This window comes from Micropterus dolomieu, linkage group LG17 (assembly GCF_021292245.1).
Source record: "Micropterus dolomieu isolate WLL.071019.BEF.003 ecotype Adirondacks linkage group LG17, ASM2129224v1, whole genome shotgun sequence".
Lineage (NCBI taxonomy): Eukaryota > Metazoa > Chordata > Actinopteri > Centrarchiformes > Centrarchidae > Micropterus > Micropterus dolomieu.
The window spans coordinates 24382738-24398506 of NC_060166.1; the positions used below are offsets into that span (position 1 = coordinate 24382738).

Here is a 15769-nt window from a genome sequence, read left to right on the forward strand (position 1 = left end):
ATTCTGGTTCCAGCTTTTCTTTAATGTGAGGATTTGTTTGAATTTTTGTTCAAAGGAAAAACAATTTAAGCTAAATTGATAATGAACACATCTAAGTCTTAAATTTCAAAAAGTGACAATTTGACATGTTCTGATAGTAGTTTAATATAATTTTTTATAAAATGAAAACATAATTTACACTTTTAAATGTACAAGTTATTATTATAACCCAAAGAAACCAAACCCTTTTCTCTATGCACCACGTACCCCCGCCACAAAGCAGAAAGCACCGATGCACAAAGGAAAGACGCAGGAAAATAATGAGGAATCATACAAATCAGTTTTGTACAGAGATCAGACGTAAAACCGCATACACAAATAAAAACACAGTACCCTCATCTTCACTATTGTCGGCAACAGTGGGAATGTTAAAAAATAAATTATCAAAATATTTAACATCTAAAAAACAAATCTAGTTATACAATATTACCATTAACCATAATGCATTATTGATTTGTTCAACAGGGATGTGTTTGCTATAAATAGCTTACAATTATACATAACATGAACAAAATGTATTAAAATAAAGAAACCAAGCCCCTTTTACAAAAGCAAACAGACCTGCAGATACTAAAACCACAGCTACACCTGCGAAGCTGCATGACTGAAGGATTTGCTAAAGGGGGAACAACAGGAGTGTGTCACTGAACTAAAAACGTCCAAACACGAAAGCAGAATATAGAAAGGAGCTTCTCTTTTCTGAACCACATTATAGCCTGAATTTGTCAGGTAAAAGTAGTATTCCTGAACCCAAACAGAAAGGTCCAAATAGGCTCAGGTATAAACGTTACTGGTATCAAAGTTAAAGTTGAGTGAAACTGGCTGCAAAGGAATAAAGGGAGAAGTGAAGAAGAACATGAAATCCAGAGTTTAATTATGGGCTGAGGAAGAAATGGCAGTTTTCTTGACTACTACTAACACTTGTTATCCCTCTTGAGTCGGTGAAAGAAACAAATTTTTTTTTTAGTAGCAGGAGTGGGCGATACAGATGTGTTACGTGTAAATTTATATCAAGATATCGATACAGTCAACTTTATTGATAATTAAAGAAACTGTTTGTCTGTTTGAGGCTAATTAAATACTTAAAAAGCAAAGTATTAAACAATAAAAACCAAATATTGCCATAAAAAAAAAACAGTCCTGCTAATGTGCATACAATGACTTGATACACCCAGAAATATTAAAGGGATCACTATAATGATATAAACAGTATGGCAAAACCGTCTCAGGCTACAATGCCTCACATCGCCCACGGTGTCATTAACAGCATCTCGAGGAACCTGAGTGAGTTGGGATTGAAAATTCAACAGTTCCAGTCAGACCAGGGAGTATTTGTATTTGTTCTACAGGGCAGAGCAGGACATGATCATTTACTTTTTAAACTGTTTTTTTTTTAAATATATATCAGCAATAGCTAAACTGACACAGGAAGATAAGATCCATCCTCTGCAGGGATGAATTGTCCATTCAGTACCAGCATCCGAAACACACACACACACACACACATTATTTCTGTATGAAAAATAGATATAGTAGACAATATCATTAAGCAAGCTAGCTGTATAAATAGCATATTTAGTGTTCATTTGGGTTATCACAGAACACAGGGACAAATCCTCTCATACACACAGACAGACTGGTTCTGATATAAAGGAGTTTCAGTGTCGTCTTTCATCTACAGTAAATGTTTTCTTCTACAAGCTCACGTTAATGGCGACAGCTTAATTTTCATTAGTACGCAAAGAAGACGCGATTATTAAAATAGCTTAATATTTTTGGGAAATACCATTATTCACTTTTTAGCACAGGTGAGAAGACTGACGTCACTCTCGTGTTTAGCCGTTAACAATAAAGCTACAGCCAACTGTCCGTTAGCTTAGCATAAAGACTGTCCTGGCTCTATCCAATGGTAGCAAAATCCAGCAAGCTCACTAAGTGACAAGTTATATATGGTTTGTTTTTATATCTAAATACTATGAGGGCACAGCTATCAAAATCAAGTGTGTGATTCAAAACAAATAAAATTAAAATCAGTGTTGAACAGGTCCTTGCACCCAAACGCAAGAGCGACAACTATGATTTAGTCACTGAATATTGGACACTGCAGTTCTCAAACATGTAAAATGTGGAAATGATCTGACATTGTGTGTTGATGTGCCACTGTTTCTTAAGTTGAAACACTCAATCTATGAATACGCTTATTTATTTTAGAACATCAAAATTCGCTGCATTGCCATAACAATGCTGTTTGATGAATCCTAAAATACTTCGCAATTTAGAAATTACAAAGAAGGGAATGCACAAATTTGTAGTCAATCATATTCATTCTGTAGGAGGAGTTCGTTAAAGTACGGAGCTTGAGTATGGCGAAAAATGTCATTAAATTCAAACTGGCTGACTTCCTGTTGGGTTTAGTGCAGGGGTTTTCAGAGTCTGAGACTGTGGGCCTCCCCTCAGACAAAACTTGGAAAAAGGTGCCCCTCCCTTACTTTACTTGGTTAGTTTTGCTCAAGTCCTGGATGCCCAAGGGATCATAATTATATTATATAATCACATAGACAGACAGAATTAAGCCAAGACAGCTTAGTGTTGCCGTTTGCTTATTAAAAATAATAAAATTCCCCCAAAACACTTTATCTCTGAACTCTCTCTTTAACCAAATCACACACATTGAGGCTATTTAATATATCTCCTTTTGATAACTGATGTAAAATCCAAAGTTAGTGCCCGCCTTCCACTTTGAAAACCTCTGGTTTAGGTTGAGGCAAGTGTTCATGTTTTCTGACATCCTAAACCCCTCAAAAACACAGAAAAATAGGTTCCTTGCACTAAAAAATATTTTTTGTTTTGGGATTAAACAAACGACATGTGTTAATTAGTGAGCTTTAAAGGTGCTGGTAGGCGGACTTTATGACGTTTGGGCAGAGTTAGGCTAGCCATCTTTTCCCATTTCCAGTCTTCCAGATACTGACGGTATCAAATCTCTCCGCCATAAAGCGTATTTCCCCAAAATATTGTTTTAAATATTACAAAAAAAGACTATTTCAAAGCAGATACTGTGCTATAATGACTGAAGGTTAAAATAATTATCCAGTAACGTTACATTTAGATCTGAGATGACAGGGCACTGCATAAAAATTCAAAACAATGCACTACATTAGAGATATGATACCATTATGTCACTGAGCTTCATGACATCGTCCATTTACACTCGCTCAACACTCACTGATGGCTTATTTCACATCTAAAAAGGGCCACGGTTCATCCATGTAAACGGAGGAAAGAAAAATATTGTGGCCGGCAAGTTTCATATTACAGTAAACTAGTTTGTTCATCACTCAAACGTCCTTTAACAGACCAGCAACATTCAACCGCTTTCTCACACACTCACACCAAAGGGTAATAAAATGCATCTTGCCTTGAGCACAAACACTGTTGTGCCATAATGCTTCTGAGTATTCGCTGTACCATCACACACACACACACACACACACACACACACCTCTTTAGTACGACCGTTTTACAATATCAGTACAATATAGATAACAATGATACATGAGAATTGTACCACACAGGCATCTATCTGCAGTACCATGTCTGTAGAGCCTCCATTAATTCTAGTGCATTCTGGGAGATGCAGTCTGTAGTGAGTCTTTTTTCTTTTTTGGCTGATTCGCTGCAGGAACAGTATTAGGCCTCTCCAGGTGATGTAGTGTTCTCTAACACAGTCAGGTTCTCCTCTCCTACTCGCTCCTCTGGCATAGTAGCATATGTATTTACATATATGACATGTGTATAAGACTTCAGTTTATAAAAATAAACAGGCTCAGTGACTAGAGAGGGAGGGTCTCTGCTCTGTGCACAGGCTTAGTGAGATTTTCTGGGAGTGTTAAAAATCACAATTGTCTTTTTTTTTCCTGGCTATCTCTATGGTTTAAGGCAGTCCAGTTGGAGCTGAGTGAGGTGACATCTTTGTGACCCCCGCCGCCCCTGTGTGTGCAAGAAATCAGGAGCAATGAGAGTATTTCTCTCACAGACGCCCATACTCAGTGTCTCACACTCTTCTTCTTCTTCTTCTTCTGCAGGTGCCGATATCACTCCCTCTTTGAGTCAGCTTCGTGTGTTAAGGAGTGAGCCTCGTGGTCGCTCTCTGTCTTGTCCAGGTTAGTAAAAATCCTGCTGAACTTGCGCAGCTGCTCACTGGCTGTTAGGCTCTCCTCCTGCAGGCGCTGGTTGTTCTCTCTCAGGTTGGCCATCTCTGCAAGCAGAACGACTTTATCCTGCTTCTCCTGGTGGTAGAGAGACGAAAAGCAATGGTGACTGGACAATGGATGGGACTTTAATTTTTTTTGTTCTTAAAGCAATAGTTAGATATATTGGGAAAACACTCTTATTTGCTTTCCTTCAGAGAGTTAGATGAGTGAACTGATACCTGTCTGCTAAATATGAACCTACAGGCAGAAGACTGTTAGCTTAGCTTAGCATAAAGACTGCAAATAAGGGGAAACAGCTAGCCTGGTAACAAAAATCTGCCTACAAGCAGCACATAACCCCTGATAAAGCCACCACGTCCGTTTTAAACAAATAAGATTTTAAGAGCTGGTTTAAGAGCTTTAGAGATGCTGGTAGGCAAATATTTTGGTCAAATTATTCCTTTAAATTAAAGTAAACAAACAAACAAAAAAACTGAGAATCTGTTGAGTAGCTTGAACATACACGTTAGTAAAAAGTTGATTTATTACAGTGTGAGAGTAAAAGTTAAAAAAATTTTTAAAAGTGGGGATCCTAGTGGGCATGTGCAACATTACTATCATGTTCTGGGTTCAAGACCTTCAACTTTTAACTGTTAAATAAAAGGCAAAACTGAGAAAAACAAAAGATTCTCACTCTCTCCAGATCAGTGTTCAGCTGTTTTAACATCACTTCCAGGTGGTAGAGCCGACCAGACAAATCGTTGGGCACCTCGTCGCTGAAAACACACACACACCATTACATTGAAACAAATACACACTCACTGCTGTACAGGTTATGCAGGTGGTTAGAGAGGACTGGTTTTACCGGTGTTTGTGTTCTTTCCTGCATAAGACCGTTTTAACTGAAGGTTTTCACTTATACACAATATCTTACTCTGGCAGCTCACTGTTAAACAAAATAAACACCCTTTCTGGCAACACAGAAACTGGCACTACAACTCAAACGGCCAACTGTTTACACAGGAGTAAACAACCTGGCAGTTATGTAATTTACCACAAGGTGGCAGTAGTGACAAAGTTAAGACATAAAGCATGAATACTTAGAGGTGTTTTCCTACTTACAACAAATACTATTTGTTTTGTCTGTGTAAGTGTGAGGATGTACCCGCTGAAGGTTGGCGTGGTTCGAGGTGTCTGAGGAGTGTGGAACTGGACCGGACTGATGACTGGTCTCATGTCTGGACCTCCAACCTGCGGCTCAGTCAGCGAGAAGAGGGAAACTGCTCTTTGTGCTGCAACAGAGACACATAATTGTACTTTCTAAACGCTGCATAAATTAGTCTTTTTACTCATGTGTCTCTGGGGAAACATGACACAATCACACCTCAGCACACAGCAGGCAGGTAAAGCCGTGGATCAAGTTTTGGCTTGAGTCTAGTGTGTTTGTCTGTGCTGTGATAGTCGTGGTTGCAAAGGACACAAGGGACAGAAGGGAGACAAGAAAGAAACAGTGGCTGGGAAACAAAGGTGTACGATCTGAACGCACAGGTCTCTCTTCTTTCCCAGGAGTGTCGTGTGACAGTAGACAGAGACAAGGTGAAACCGATCAACCCCCAAACATCCAGACAATGTCTCACATCCACCAGGGATTTCATATTTTACAATTCAATACAATACAAACAGTTAATTATACCTAACAAATCCCACTTTTTAAAATGTAAATTCATCGTTACAGACAGAGCACTTATATTTTGGGTAAATTTAGATTTGTTAAACAATGATAAAACCATACATACATTGATATGAGGTTAGTTAATGTAAGCAGTTGTGCAATTCAAGAATTTCTGGTCTAAACCACAACAGAAAACCCCACATATTACATCCAGAATCCCACACTGTGCTTAAGTTGAACAAACCTAATGTTGAAGTGTCTGCGTCCTCACCTTCGTAGGCTTTAGCAGCATTGACCAGGCTGGACCACTCCAATCCACAGGCTGTGTCAGGGAGAGGCATCAGCCCGGGATCGAGCCTCCTCAGTGGGGGAACTCTGTCTCTAACTTCTGAGAGAGACAGCTCCGAGGCAGACAGAGGCACTGAAGGACAGGAGAGGACAACAGCTGCAGTGAGTAAACACACCTCTGCATGAAATAAGTGCAAGAGTTATGAATGTGAACAAAACAATCCTAACAGGATTCCTCTTTGGATCCACACAGAATAAAACTTGGCAGCTGACAAATTCCACACAGCAGACAACAGTTGTTGCGGTTTAAACTCACCCTTCTTGCTCTGTATGTGGTTGGAGGAGACGGCGTGTCTGCGTGTGGGCAGCGTGCAGGTGAACAGCACGTCAGTGGGGGTCGACTGGCTCTCAGAGTTGGCGAAGCTGGCCTCCCTGCGCCCGCTGCAAAGTGACTCATCTGAAAAGGTGCGCTGCAAGGTTCGTCTGGGAGACTACAGGGAGAAAAGTGACAGAGATCAGACCAGTGTGTGTGCACATTCGTCAAAGTAAGACTGTCGACTGAAGCCTGATGTTATGGTCCGCATGTGTTATTGTGTTCCTCACGGGATCTCTTTGTGGCGCCTCTCCCGGGTTGTCCATGATTATCAGTTTCTTCAGGTCGTCTTCGATGGTGCTTTTGTATGTCCGTCGTGGAGAACGCAGGTCCCTCAGTGATGCTCGGAGCCGAGGCTGACCAAACACGTTCTTTGAGTTCGTATCCACCTGCCTGGAGACACAAGACATGAGCACCAAAAACACAAGACAGTATGTCTTTTCTTAATCGTGTCTTTTTCCTGTGTCTCTCCACAGTGACTCAAACAATTTAGTTGCTGGTTTAAGGTCCATAATGTCTTTGAACCTGTTCCATGTTTACACTTAATTACTAATCTATAACTGAATGACCTTAGCATTGTGTTTTATAACTGTGGTTCCCTGTTTTGAGATTATTAACAGCAGAGGGAAAACATTTTTCTGCTGCAGAGTTATGCTTATTATTTCATACTCTCCTCTAATCTTGGTATTGGTCACCACCGACAGACATGCATCCAGTGACGAGGGGTCGCAAGTAGACATTGCTTTGTTTTAAGGGCCAAAGAGGCTGGGAATCACTGGTTTTTATGGCATAAAATTAGTATATGATCCTTTTTTGCATAAAAAGAAGATAGAGTTTTCCTGGCAAAGTCAGAATGAGCAAACTCACCATTTAAAAAATTTATCACAATGATTTTGGCTGTGTTTAAACTGATGGTAACTGAGGTAGAATTAAGTTGTTTGAGAGTTTTAAATGCACTTTCTAAGTGTGCTCTCTAAACTCACATTTAAACATTAGTGATGTTCCAGGAAAAAAAATATAAGCTGTTGGGAGAAATAAGATTGTCACTCAGCGGGTGGAGACACATGGTGACGACCCCCTCGTCATTAGTGAAGAAAATGTTTCTAAATCAAAGCTGGTCATTTGAAGCTCTCAGTCACTAACGTACTTCTTGCTGCTGCCGTTGCTGCTGCCAGAGCTGCACGTTGTGGTTGCATTTGAAGGTGACGGGCTGGTATCTTCAGTCTGCCAGGCGGTTTGTCTGCTCTTCCCATAGAAGGCCTTGGGGGCAGAGCTGGACAGCGGTGTGGAGCTTAACTGGGCTGAAGTGGGTGTTGTCGTAGCGGCTCGGACTGGCCGGGCTTTCTCAGCTGTCGGAGTCTTGTAACCCTGAGGTGTGTAGGCCCTGACAGGACGGACAAGACACAGAGATATACAACACGTGATTAATGATGGAGTAAAACAACAACATGAAAAACCGCTGTCTTGAACGCAGTTCACTTGATATGGTGGGAACTTTTGAAGAGACGAGCTACTTGGTGTGAATAATTAGACAGAAATTAGGTAATACTGACCAGACAAATATGATTGGCCACACGTACAGTGTGTAGTACAGGACGGTAATTAATATTAGGCAATAATATTATGTCAAAAAACAGATAGCTTGTTACACACCATCATGCAAGGTAAATTAATTTAATTTAACAGAAGTAGATATTTAGATCACAGCAAGGAACGTGCAGAGAAAATCATATTCTCCAACACAACATAATATTAACTTATGTGTTCAAACACTTCATTTTACATTATGGTATAATTATTTGCCCCTTTGCAGGATCATTCATCATACTTTATATCACAAAAAGACTTATCTATTAGCAGTGACTTTCAGCATTTTGACATGGGGGAAATACACAAAAATCTGTCCACCAGTCCCCCTAAAGTGTGTTAATTAGTTACAGTTTATTTTTTTTACTTTTGGACAGAGCCAGGCTAGCTGTTTCCCCCTTGTTTCCAGTCTTTATGCTAAACTAAGCTAACCATCTGTAGCTTCATCTTTGATAGGCAGATATGACAGTCGTATCCCCTCATTTCCCAAAATGCCCAACTACTACCAGAGCACAGAAGAAGCACCTATTAGCTTACAGAAGGTAAATTGACTCTCTTATTGCTCTTTATATACTGTACGTTTTCTTTCCACATAAGCATAATTTATTCTTGTAGGACACACCTTCCTTCCCTCTTTATTGATCAGACACTGAAGATGGAGTATGCAATTTAGGTCCAGGTAGTGTTAACACAGCAGATACTATGCTACTGACTGCTCATACGAAACCACTGACAGCAAAACAAAACTACAAGCAACCCTAAAGGTCCGTTACTTAACAAACCAATTCTTCACCAATGCAAAACATACCAATATTTCTATTTAAACATCTAAATTACTCAACTGACCCTTTTATCATTTAGGAAAAAAAATCCTCTAATCAAAACAAACCATTCAACTAAGTCTGTCAAACTGTTGGCACAATACCTGTAATGAATCATCTGCATCCTGAAGTCTGTTGTTTTAATTGTGTGTGATATGTGTTTATATCATGTTGATGGTCCAACACAACCCAGGCACAGACTGTGACATCAGAGTCGAGGGCACTCAGGGTTTAAACACCGATTGTTTTAATCCGACACAGAGTGGTCGGACGCCGTGCATGTTTGTGTGTTTTATGCCTGCATGCATTTATAATGTGGGGGAGGCAAGTCCACCAGCAGGACATCACGCAATGGTCTGTAGGTTTCACAAGGATTAGGCTGCTTGAATCCTTAATGTTACCTTTAAAAGACACATTTTCATGTATCATAACTGCTGCTTGGTGTATCTTTCACTAAAGATTCCTCAAAAGTTGTTAAAAGTCTGTGTTATTACCAAGTACATTAAACGAAGCAGCATTAAACTGCAAGAGTGATGAATGCGACACTCTCTGTATAATAAAAGCCAGCGCATATCATTCATTGATGTTGGATAATATTCACTTCATTAAACATGCCATAAAAGATGCATCTCATATCACTGAGTCGGTCTCTTACCTGGGTTTGAAACTATCCATTTTCTCAGCACTGGAGCCAGGAGGCGGGAACGTCCTTGTTCGGTACCCTTTGTTCTGATTGCCTGGTATGATGGGCGAAGACTCTCGTCTCCTAACTTCTCCCCCGCCACCGCTCCTTCCCACGGACAGTTCCGGGATACCGCTGTAGGTCGCGAAGCAGTGCACGGGCTTATGAGACTGGCTGTTGGACATGTTTCCGTGGCGCGTGTTGTTGTAGTGGGTCGAGGCGTCAATGCCACTGTCGTTAGACCCCCCCTTGTTGATATGTTCAGGGTCGGGGTCAGCTGCATCGCTGAGGCAACCCCCGCCTCCTCGCTCTCCTCCGGCTCCTCCGTCGAACCAGCGCTCGTCGCTGTGGCTGCTGGAGGCGTTGCTGGACAGAGTGTTACTGCTGGAGTGGCTGGAGTACTGAGCCTCGCCCTGCAGAGGACACGGAGGCAACATTCAGAGAGGCAACGAGGCAAAGAAGGCGTCAGATGAACAAATGACTTGGGAGGATGACGAGACTGACCTTTGAGTGTCTGTTTGGAGAGTCTTTCCCAGGGATATCCTGTTTGTGCAGTCTTCTCTGTCCCCCTCCACCACCTGGTCCCCGAGACGACGACGCTGGGACATGCCAGAGGGGTTCTAGACAGAAAACACACCCAGACACTCACAGGATTAAAGCAAATTACACTGAACCTCCAAAGGTTGGGAAAGAGGATTAAATACTTATAGCACATTTAAAACTGACCTCCACCCACCAACTGTACTCTGTTATCTCTACTCTGCTGTGCAACACACACACTTTAAAACTATACAGAGACCATTAATGTAGCTCAAGACATTCACTTCAAACCTGCAACAAACTATTGTTTGGCCACACACTTTTTAAGTTAATATGGCGAGCGTGTTAGCAAACAGTTGCCCATTTATACATTCAATTGGTCACCTGATGAACTAATAATCACTCTCCTTTTAGTTCTGTTTTTGGTCTCTACCAACAACTGAAGTAAATAAATGTCTCTTTAACTGCCAAATGCTGCACTAACTACTCCCTAATGTTGTCTGTTTGCTGTCTGGTGCTAAGCAGGTATGTGTGTGTGGCTTTTAAGAGCTTTTTGCTGAAAATAGCTGAGACACTGAATAAATGAAAAAGAAAAAACACTGCAGCCAAAAACCAAAACAATGAGATAATTCTCTGTGGGTTCATCACTATGAAGGACCACTTTCACATACACACAACTAGTCATGTGATCCATGGTTAATTAAACAAACAGTGATTATTGCAGCAGGTATACACCTTGTTGCGCAATATTTGTATGTTTTTATTGAAGGTGATGTACCTGTTTTGCAGCGCTCCATGGTGCTCTCCTGACTAGTGAAGCCTGAGGAAGACTCTCCGCTGGAGGTGATGTCCACACTGAGGTGGGGCTCATAGGGCAGCAGGGGGCGCTGTCCTGTTCCATATCTACACAGATGGATCATAGGAGGAGGGAGGGTTTTTGATTAATAAACACGTTCATACCACAGTCAGTTATGATATAACAAAGAGAGGATTAACTCAAACACACAAATAAGCTAAAACTCCTAAGCAAGCCCTAAAAATGTAAAGTTTGGATTTGACTGAGCAGAGGAGAATTTCGGTTTCTGTTTTGCATCTTGATGGCGGTTGAGTGAAACACATTTAACTGGTTGAGTGAGGTGTTATCAACCACGACGCTGTGAGGAAGAGCCACCCACACAATAGATCCTTCCTCCGGGAGACATTGTGTTCATACACGTCTAACTGCAGACCTGAATGCGCCACATTAGTCAGCCTATCTTATGAACATATATAATCCACCCCCAGCACACAAAATAGTTGTTATGAGTAACACTGGACATGTTTAATCAAGATCTAAATCAAAGGAGTGATGGAGGAGAGCTCAGAGAACAAAAGACCACACACACACGCACGCACGCACGAACGCACGCACGCACGCACGCACGCACACACACCTGTCAGGTGAGGGTTTGTAGCGTACGAAGGGGCCTGGTGTGATACCAGGTGGCCCCATTGCAGAGAGGGCGACCAGGCCTGAAGAGGGGGAGGAGAAGCTGGCTGAGGGGTTTCTGTAGGGCAGCACCCTGTCACCTCCTGCAGGAGACAGACTGTAGTGGTTCTCTGGGTAGCTCACTGGCCTGGAGGACACACAAAGAGGATGATGGTTAGCCAAAAGAAAAACAAACAAGACCACTAAGAGGTGAGGCTGTTATAGGAACATACAGGAAGATGCCATTGATCTAAACTAAGTGAGAAACACATCGCAAAAATGCGATTCAGTTAGAACCTTAAAACATTTTAAGTGCATAAAACTGAAATATTCAGTATTGACGAAGGAGGTAAGTTAAAAACCTGTCTTGTTTAAAGGGGACCTATTATGCTTTTTCATATATTCCGGCATATCTATAATGTTACAATGTCAGAAGTTCATGGTAAACATGACCAAAGCTTCAAATAATGGAGGTAAAAGTATTTAAAAGAAATCCCTATGAGCCAAAACCTAAGATATCCCCCTGTTCTGAATGCTCTGTTTTAAACAGTTTTTTCTACCTGCAGCTTGGTTTTATGTTTGATCAAACCGAGCCGGATTTCCATATATGGTCATTTGCTCCAGGCAGAGAATGCTGGTCATGCCCACAAACGCCCACATGCAGCCCTATCCCTGCGGCAACCTGGGGTGAGGTCAATCTCAAAACGTTTTGCATCGGTCTGCAACGTTTTCGGATAGAACGACATGTTTACTTGCAATATTTTGCAATGTTCCGCAACGGGCTTCGAGGTATGTTTTCTTCTGTTTGGTGGGCGTGTCACAGGTGTTACTCAGTCAGCTGCGACCAGTTTGTAAACACAACGGTGTTAAAACGTAGGGAAATGCTGTGTGCTTGTGTACACAACAGGGTGTTGAAAAAAACATTTTGCTACATTTTGGCAGCGCTGAACTCGCCCCTGGTAAACACATAAGACAATGACCAATAAAAAGACAGTGGGCTTTGGAGGGCGGGGCCTTAAAGAGACAGGAGCATCTACAGCTTGTTTCAGACAGATGCTGAAATGACGGCCTGCATGAAGTGCCAGTATAATTTAACAATTAAATTTTTTTTTATTCAACTGAAGGTTCAAAAACTGTAATAGTTTGCCTTCAGATGATTCCTATTTATTTATGTCATGCTGCATGCAGAAAAGCATCTCTACAAAATGGTTGACGCCAGAAATACCTTCAATTCATGGATTCACATACTATTTCTACAATATTTTATGATGAACAGAATAACTTTCATGACTGCAACAGCAGCCTGATAGTCAGACTCGTCGTTTCGTCAGACATGTTTGAAAGGTGGGATTTTTACCTTAAACAATCATCAGCGAGCAGTGTTACTGACGTGTTACTCTAATAATATTACTTTTCCCTGTAACTAGTAGTGTAACGGATTACTTTTCCAAAACAGTAATATTACAGTAAGGCGTTACTGTAATAATATTACTTTTCCCAGTAACTAGTAGTGTAACGGATTACTTTTCCAAAACAGTAATATTATTACAGTCACTAAACCAAGTAACACTGCTTTACTGCACGCAGCATCCTTGACGTGAATGTGCGACCGCACTGCAGATCAGCAGCACCAGAGCTTATGTTGTTCAAGTCAGCTGTTAGCCAACAAGCTAAAGAAAGAAAGGAGAACGAGGGAGAGAGGCGTTCTTTCCACAGCTGTAAGTAGCTGCTGCCATTATTGTGTCAGAGTCTAAGATGCAAAGAACATTGTCGTCCATTGTAAACTCTGTGCGACCAGCAAAAAGCTTTCAACTGCGAACAATTCTACATCTAATTTATTGAAGCATCTGCTAAAGCAGCACAGCAACGTGAAACTTACAGCCAGAAAATCCGGGGGTGGTGGTAGTGAAAGTAATATAGTAACGTAACTAGTTACTTTTATCACCCAGTAATAAATAAAGTAATATTATTACTTTTTTAAGTAGTAATAACTGACTAGTAATATATTACAATTTCTGAGCAACTTGCCCAACACTGTTAGCAAGTGATGTATCCAGCAGACGTCAACATTCATTCATTTCATTTTAATTTTATTCTACCAGCTAAAAGTCTCTCTGCGATTAAAATATATTTTTGAAACCGATTTACAACCTGTATGTCTCATCTCCAATTGGTCTGGTTGTGTTGTTATTTTTCATGGATGTATCTAACTAGCTATGTTGTAAGATGACGTCCCCGTCCTGCAAAGCTCTTATTGGTCCACAGTTTATTAAATGTTTTAAAACGCGATCAAAAAGCATGACATGAGACCGATTTAAATCACTGAACCAATCAGTAATGTGGGTGGTGATTCAGAAGTGTTAAACTAGGCTATTGCTACAGGACACGACGGTAAATATCTAGAAAAAAATATTTTGTTTATTGCCTAATTTTAAGTGACTAAAACATCATCTATCACGGTACAACAAAAGATTCAAGTTCTACTGACTGAGTCCCGTTGAACCGTAATGCACTTATATGTTCTCCTTTACCATTATCTATGCATATACAGTTTTATTTATAACATTTAAAGGGTTTTATATTTTTCTTGAATGACTAATATTTGTCTACTGTATAAAAAGAGAATTAAAAATATCAGCTGTAGTACTGAGACAGGTACTACTTGCAGAGTAGAAATACAAAGAAACTGTATCATTGCTAATATTGATGCTATAAATAACCCAGCTGGGTCTCTTCTGTAATCTAATGTTACTGAATCCAGCACAGCGCTCTGAGTCTCACCTCTTAGAGTTGAGGTGCTGTGGCTCCCTGTAAGGAACAGGCATCATGGCCTTGTGTGAGCGGGGAAGGGGAGGAGGTGGGGGACCCATGGGAGCCCAGCGCTGCGGGTTGGGGGCACTGTGGAGCCCTGGAGGAATGGGTGGGCTGTCCCATCGCCACGTCGGGCGAGGGGAGGGTCGGTAGCCTGCTGCCAGAGGCTCAGGTTCTGACTTCTGCTCCATGGTCTTCATCTCATACTCCTCTGTGCATCCCCTAAAGAGAGGGAGAACAGCCTGTGAGTAAGAAAGATGACCACCAGTTTGCACCTGCTAGACAGGTGGGTGGTCCTAGTAGTCGCTAGAATAATATCCAGCACATATCTTTTACATCATCATTATTTCATTCACACAGCCTATTACAGGAGGGCAGCAGGCATCAAATATGCATAAAGGATGTCTTCAAGATAAGACAAATGCCGAGAGGAAGCGAGAGAAGGAGGTGAGAGAGAAGGGTGACGATGGTGGTGGAGAAACGGTGTCACAAAGTTAAATTCAGTGAGGTGAAACAAGGCAGCAGTGGGATAAAAAAAAGAACTTAAAGAGAAACAAACAGCAAATATTAAAATAATAGGAGAGACAAAGACACAGTGTGAGATGTGTCCCTTAAAAGGGTGTGTTCACCCAAATTAGGGCTGCAAGTAACGATAATTTTCATTAATGCATCAATCTGCAGAATGTTTTTTAATAATAATTGATTAATCATTTGGTCCGACGTGACGTCTTTAATACTGTATTTGTCCAACAGTCTAAAACCAAAAGATAAATAACTGTCATAGAGGACAAGCAATTTGCCTACTGTCAAGTGACTAACTGATTAATCAACTACTTGTTTCAGCTCTTCCCCCACTCCCCCCAAAAAACAACAAACACATTTTTAAAGGATTATTTCTTTATCAGAAAATAGTTCCAATTAAAACAGAGTGAACAGTTTGGATTATTCTGAATAACAGACATTATTTAGGGAAAGACATGTTGCTGTGAAATCTAATCTAATTAATATAATATAATATTGTTTTTCAGTGCTGTGCAGAATAACCTAACCAGTGATACTAGAACTGTATCTTTAGTGGTTAACCTGGATTAATGCCTGAGCCTGGTCACACTAAGCCCTCTACCTACTCTGCTACGAAGATATAACCATCATCAAATGAAACCTGTAGAGGGATGTAAACACACGCCTGCGCGCGTGCGCGTACACACACACACAAATATGTCTGTAGAGAACTTGATTAGTAGAAAACATGACAAAAGTATGCACAATCACACTGTTTTTGGAAACACCAATCC

At 40.9% G+C, this 15769-nt stretch overlaps 1 protein-coding gene across 2 annotated transcripts; it reads right to left on the reverse strand.

Annotated features, from left to right (window-relative positions):
• Positions 1–124: 124 nt before the first annotated feature.
• sipa1l3 (signal-induced proliferation-associated 1 like 3) lies at positions 125–14692 on the reverse strand. Of its 2 annotated transcripts, none has more exons than XM_046073158.1 (12): positions 14445–14692; positions 11629–11811; positions 10974–11098; positions 10160–10275; positions 9629–10068; positions 7713–7949; positions 6796–6958; positions 6509–6683; positions 6176–6325; positions 5398–5524; positions 4927–5008; positions 125–4328 (listed from the first exon to the last, which is right to left on the reverse strand). In XM_046073158.1, exons 1-12 carry the CDS (start codon positions 14672–14674, stop codon positions 4134–4136), a joined length of 2223 nt encoding a protein of 740 aa, XP_045929114.1. In that variant the 5' UTR covers positions 14675–14692; the 3' UTR covers positions 125–4133. The 2 variants fall into 2 exon arrangements, with proteins under 2 accessions (XP_045929114.1, XP_045929112.1); XM_046073156.1 differs by having other exon boundaries at positions 6149–6325.
• Positions 14693–15769: the final 1077 nt, after the last annotated feature.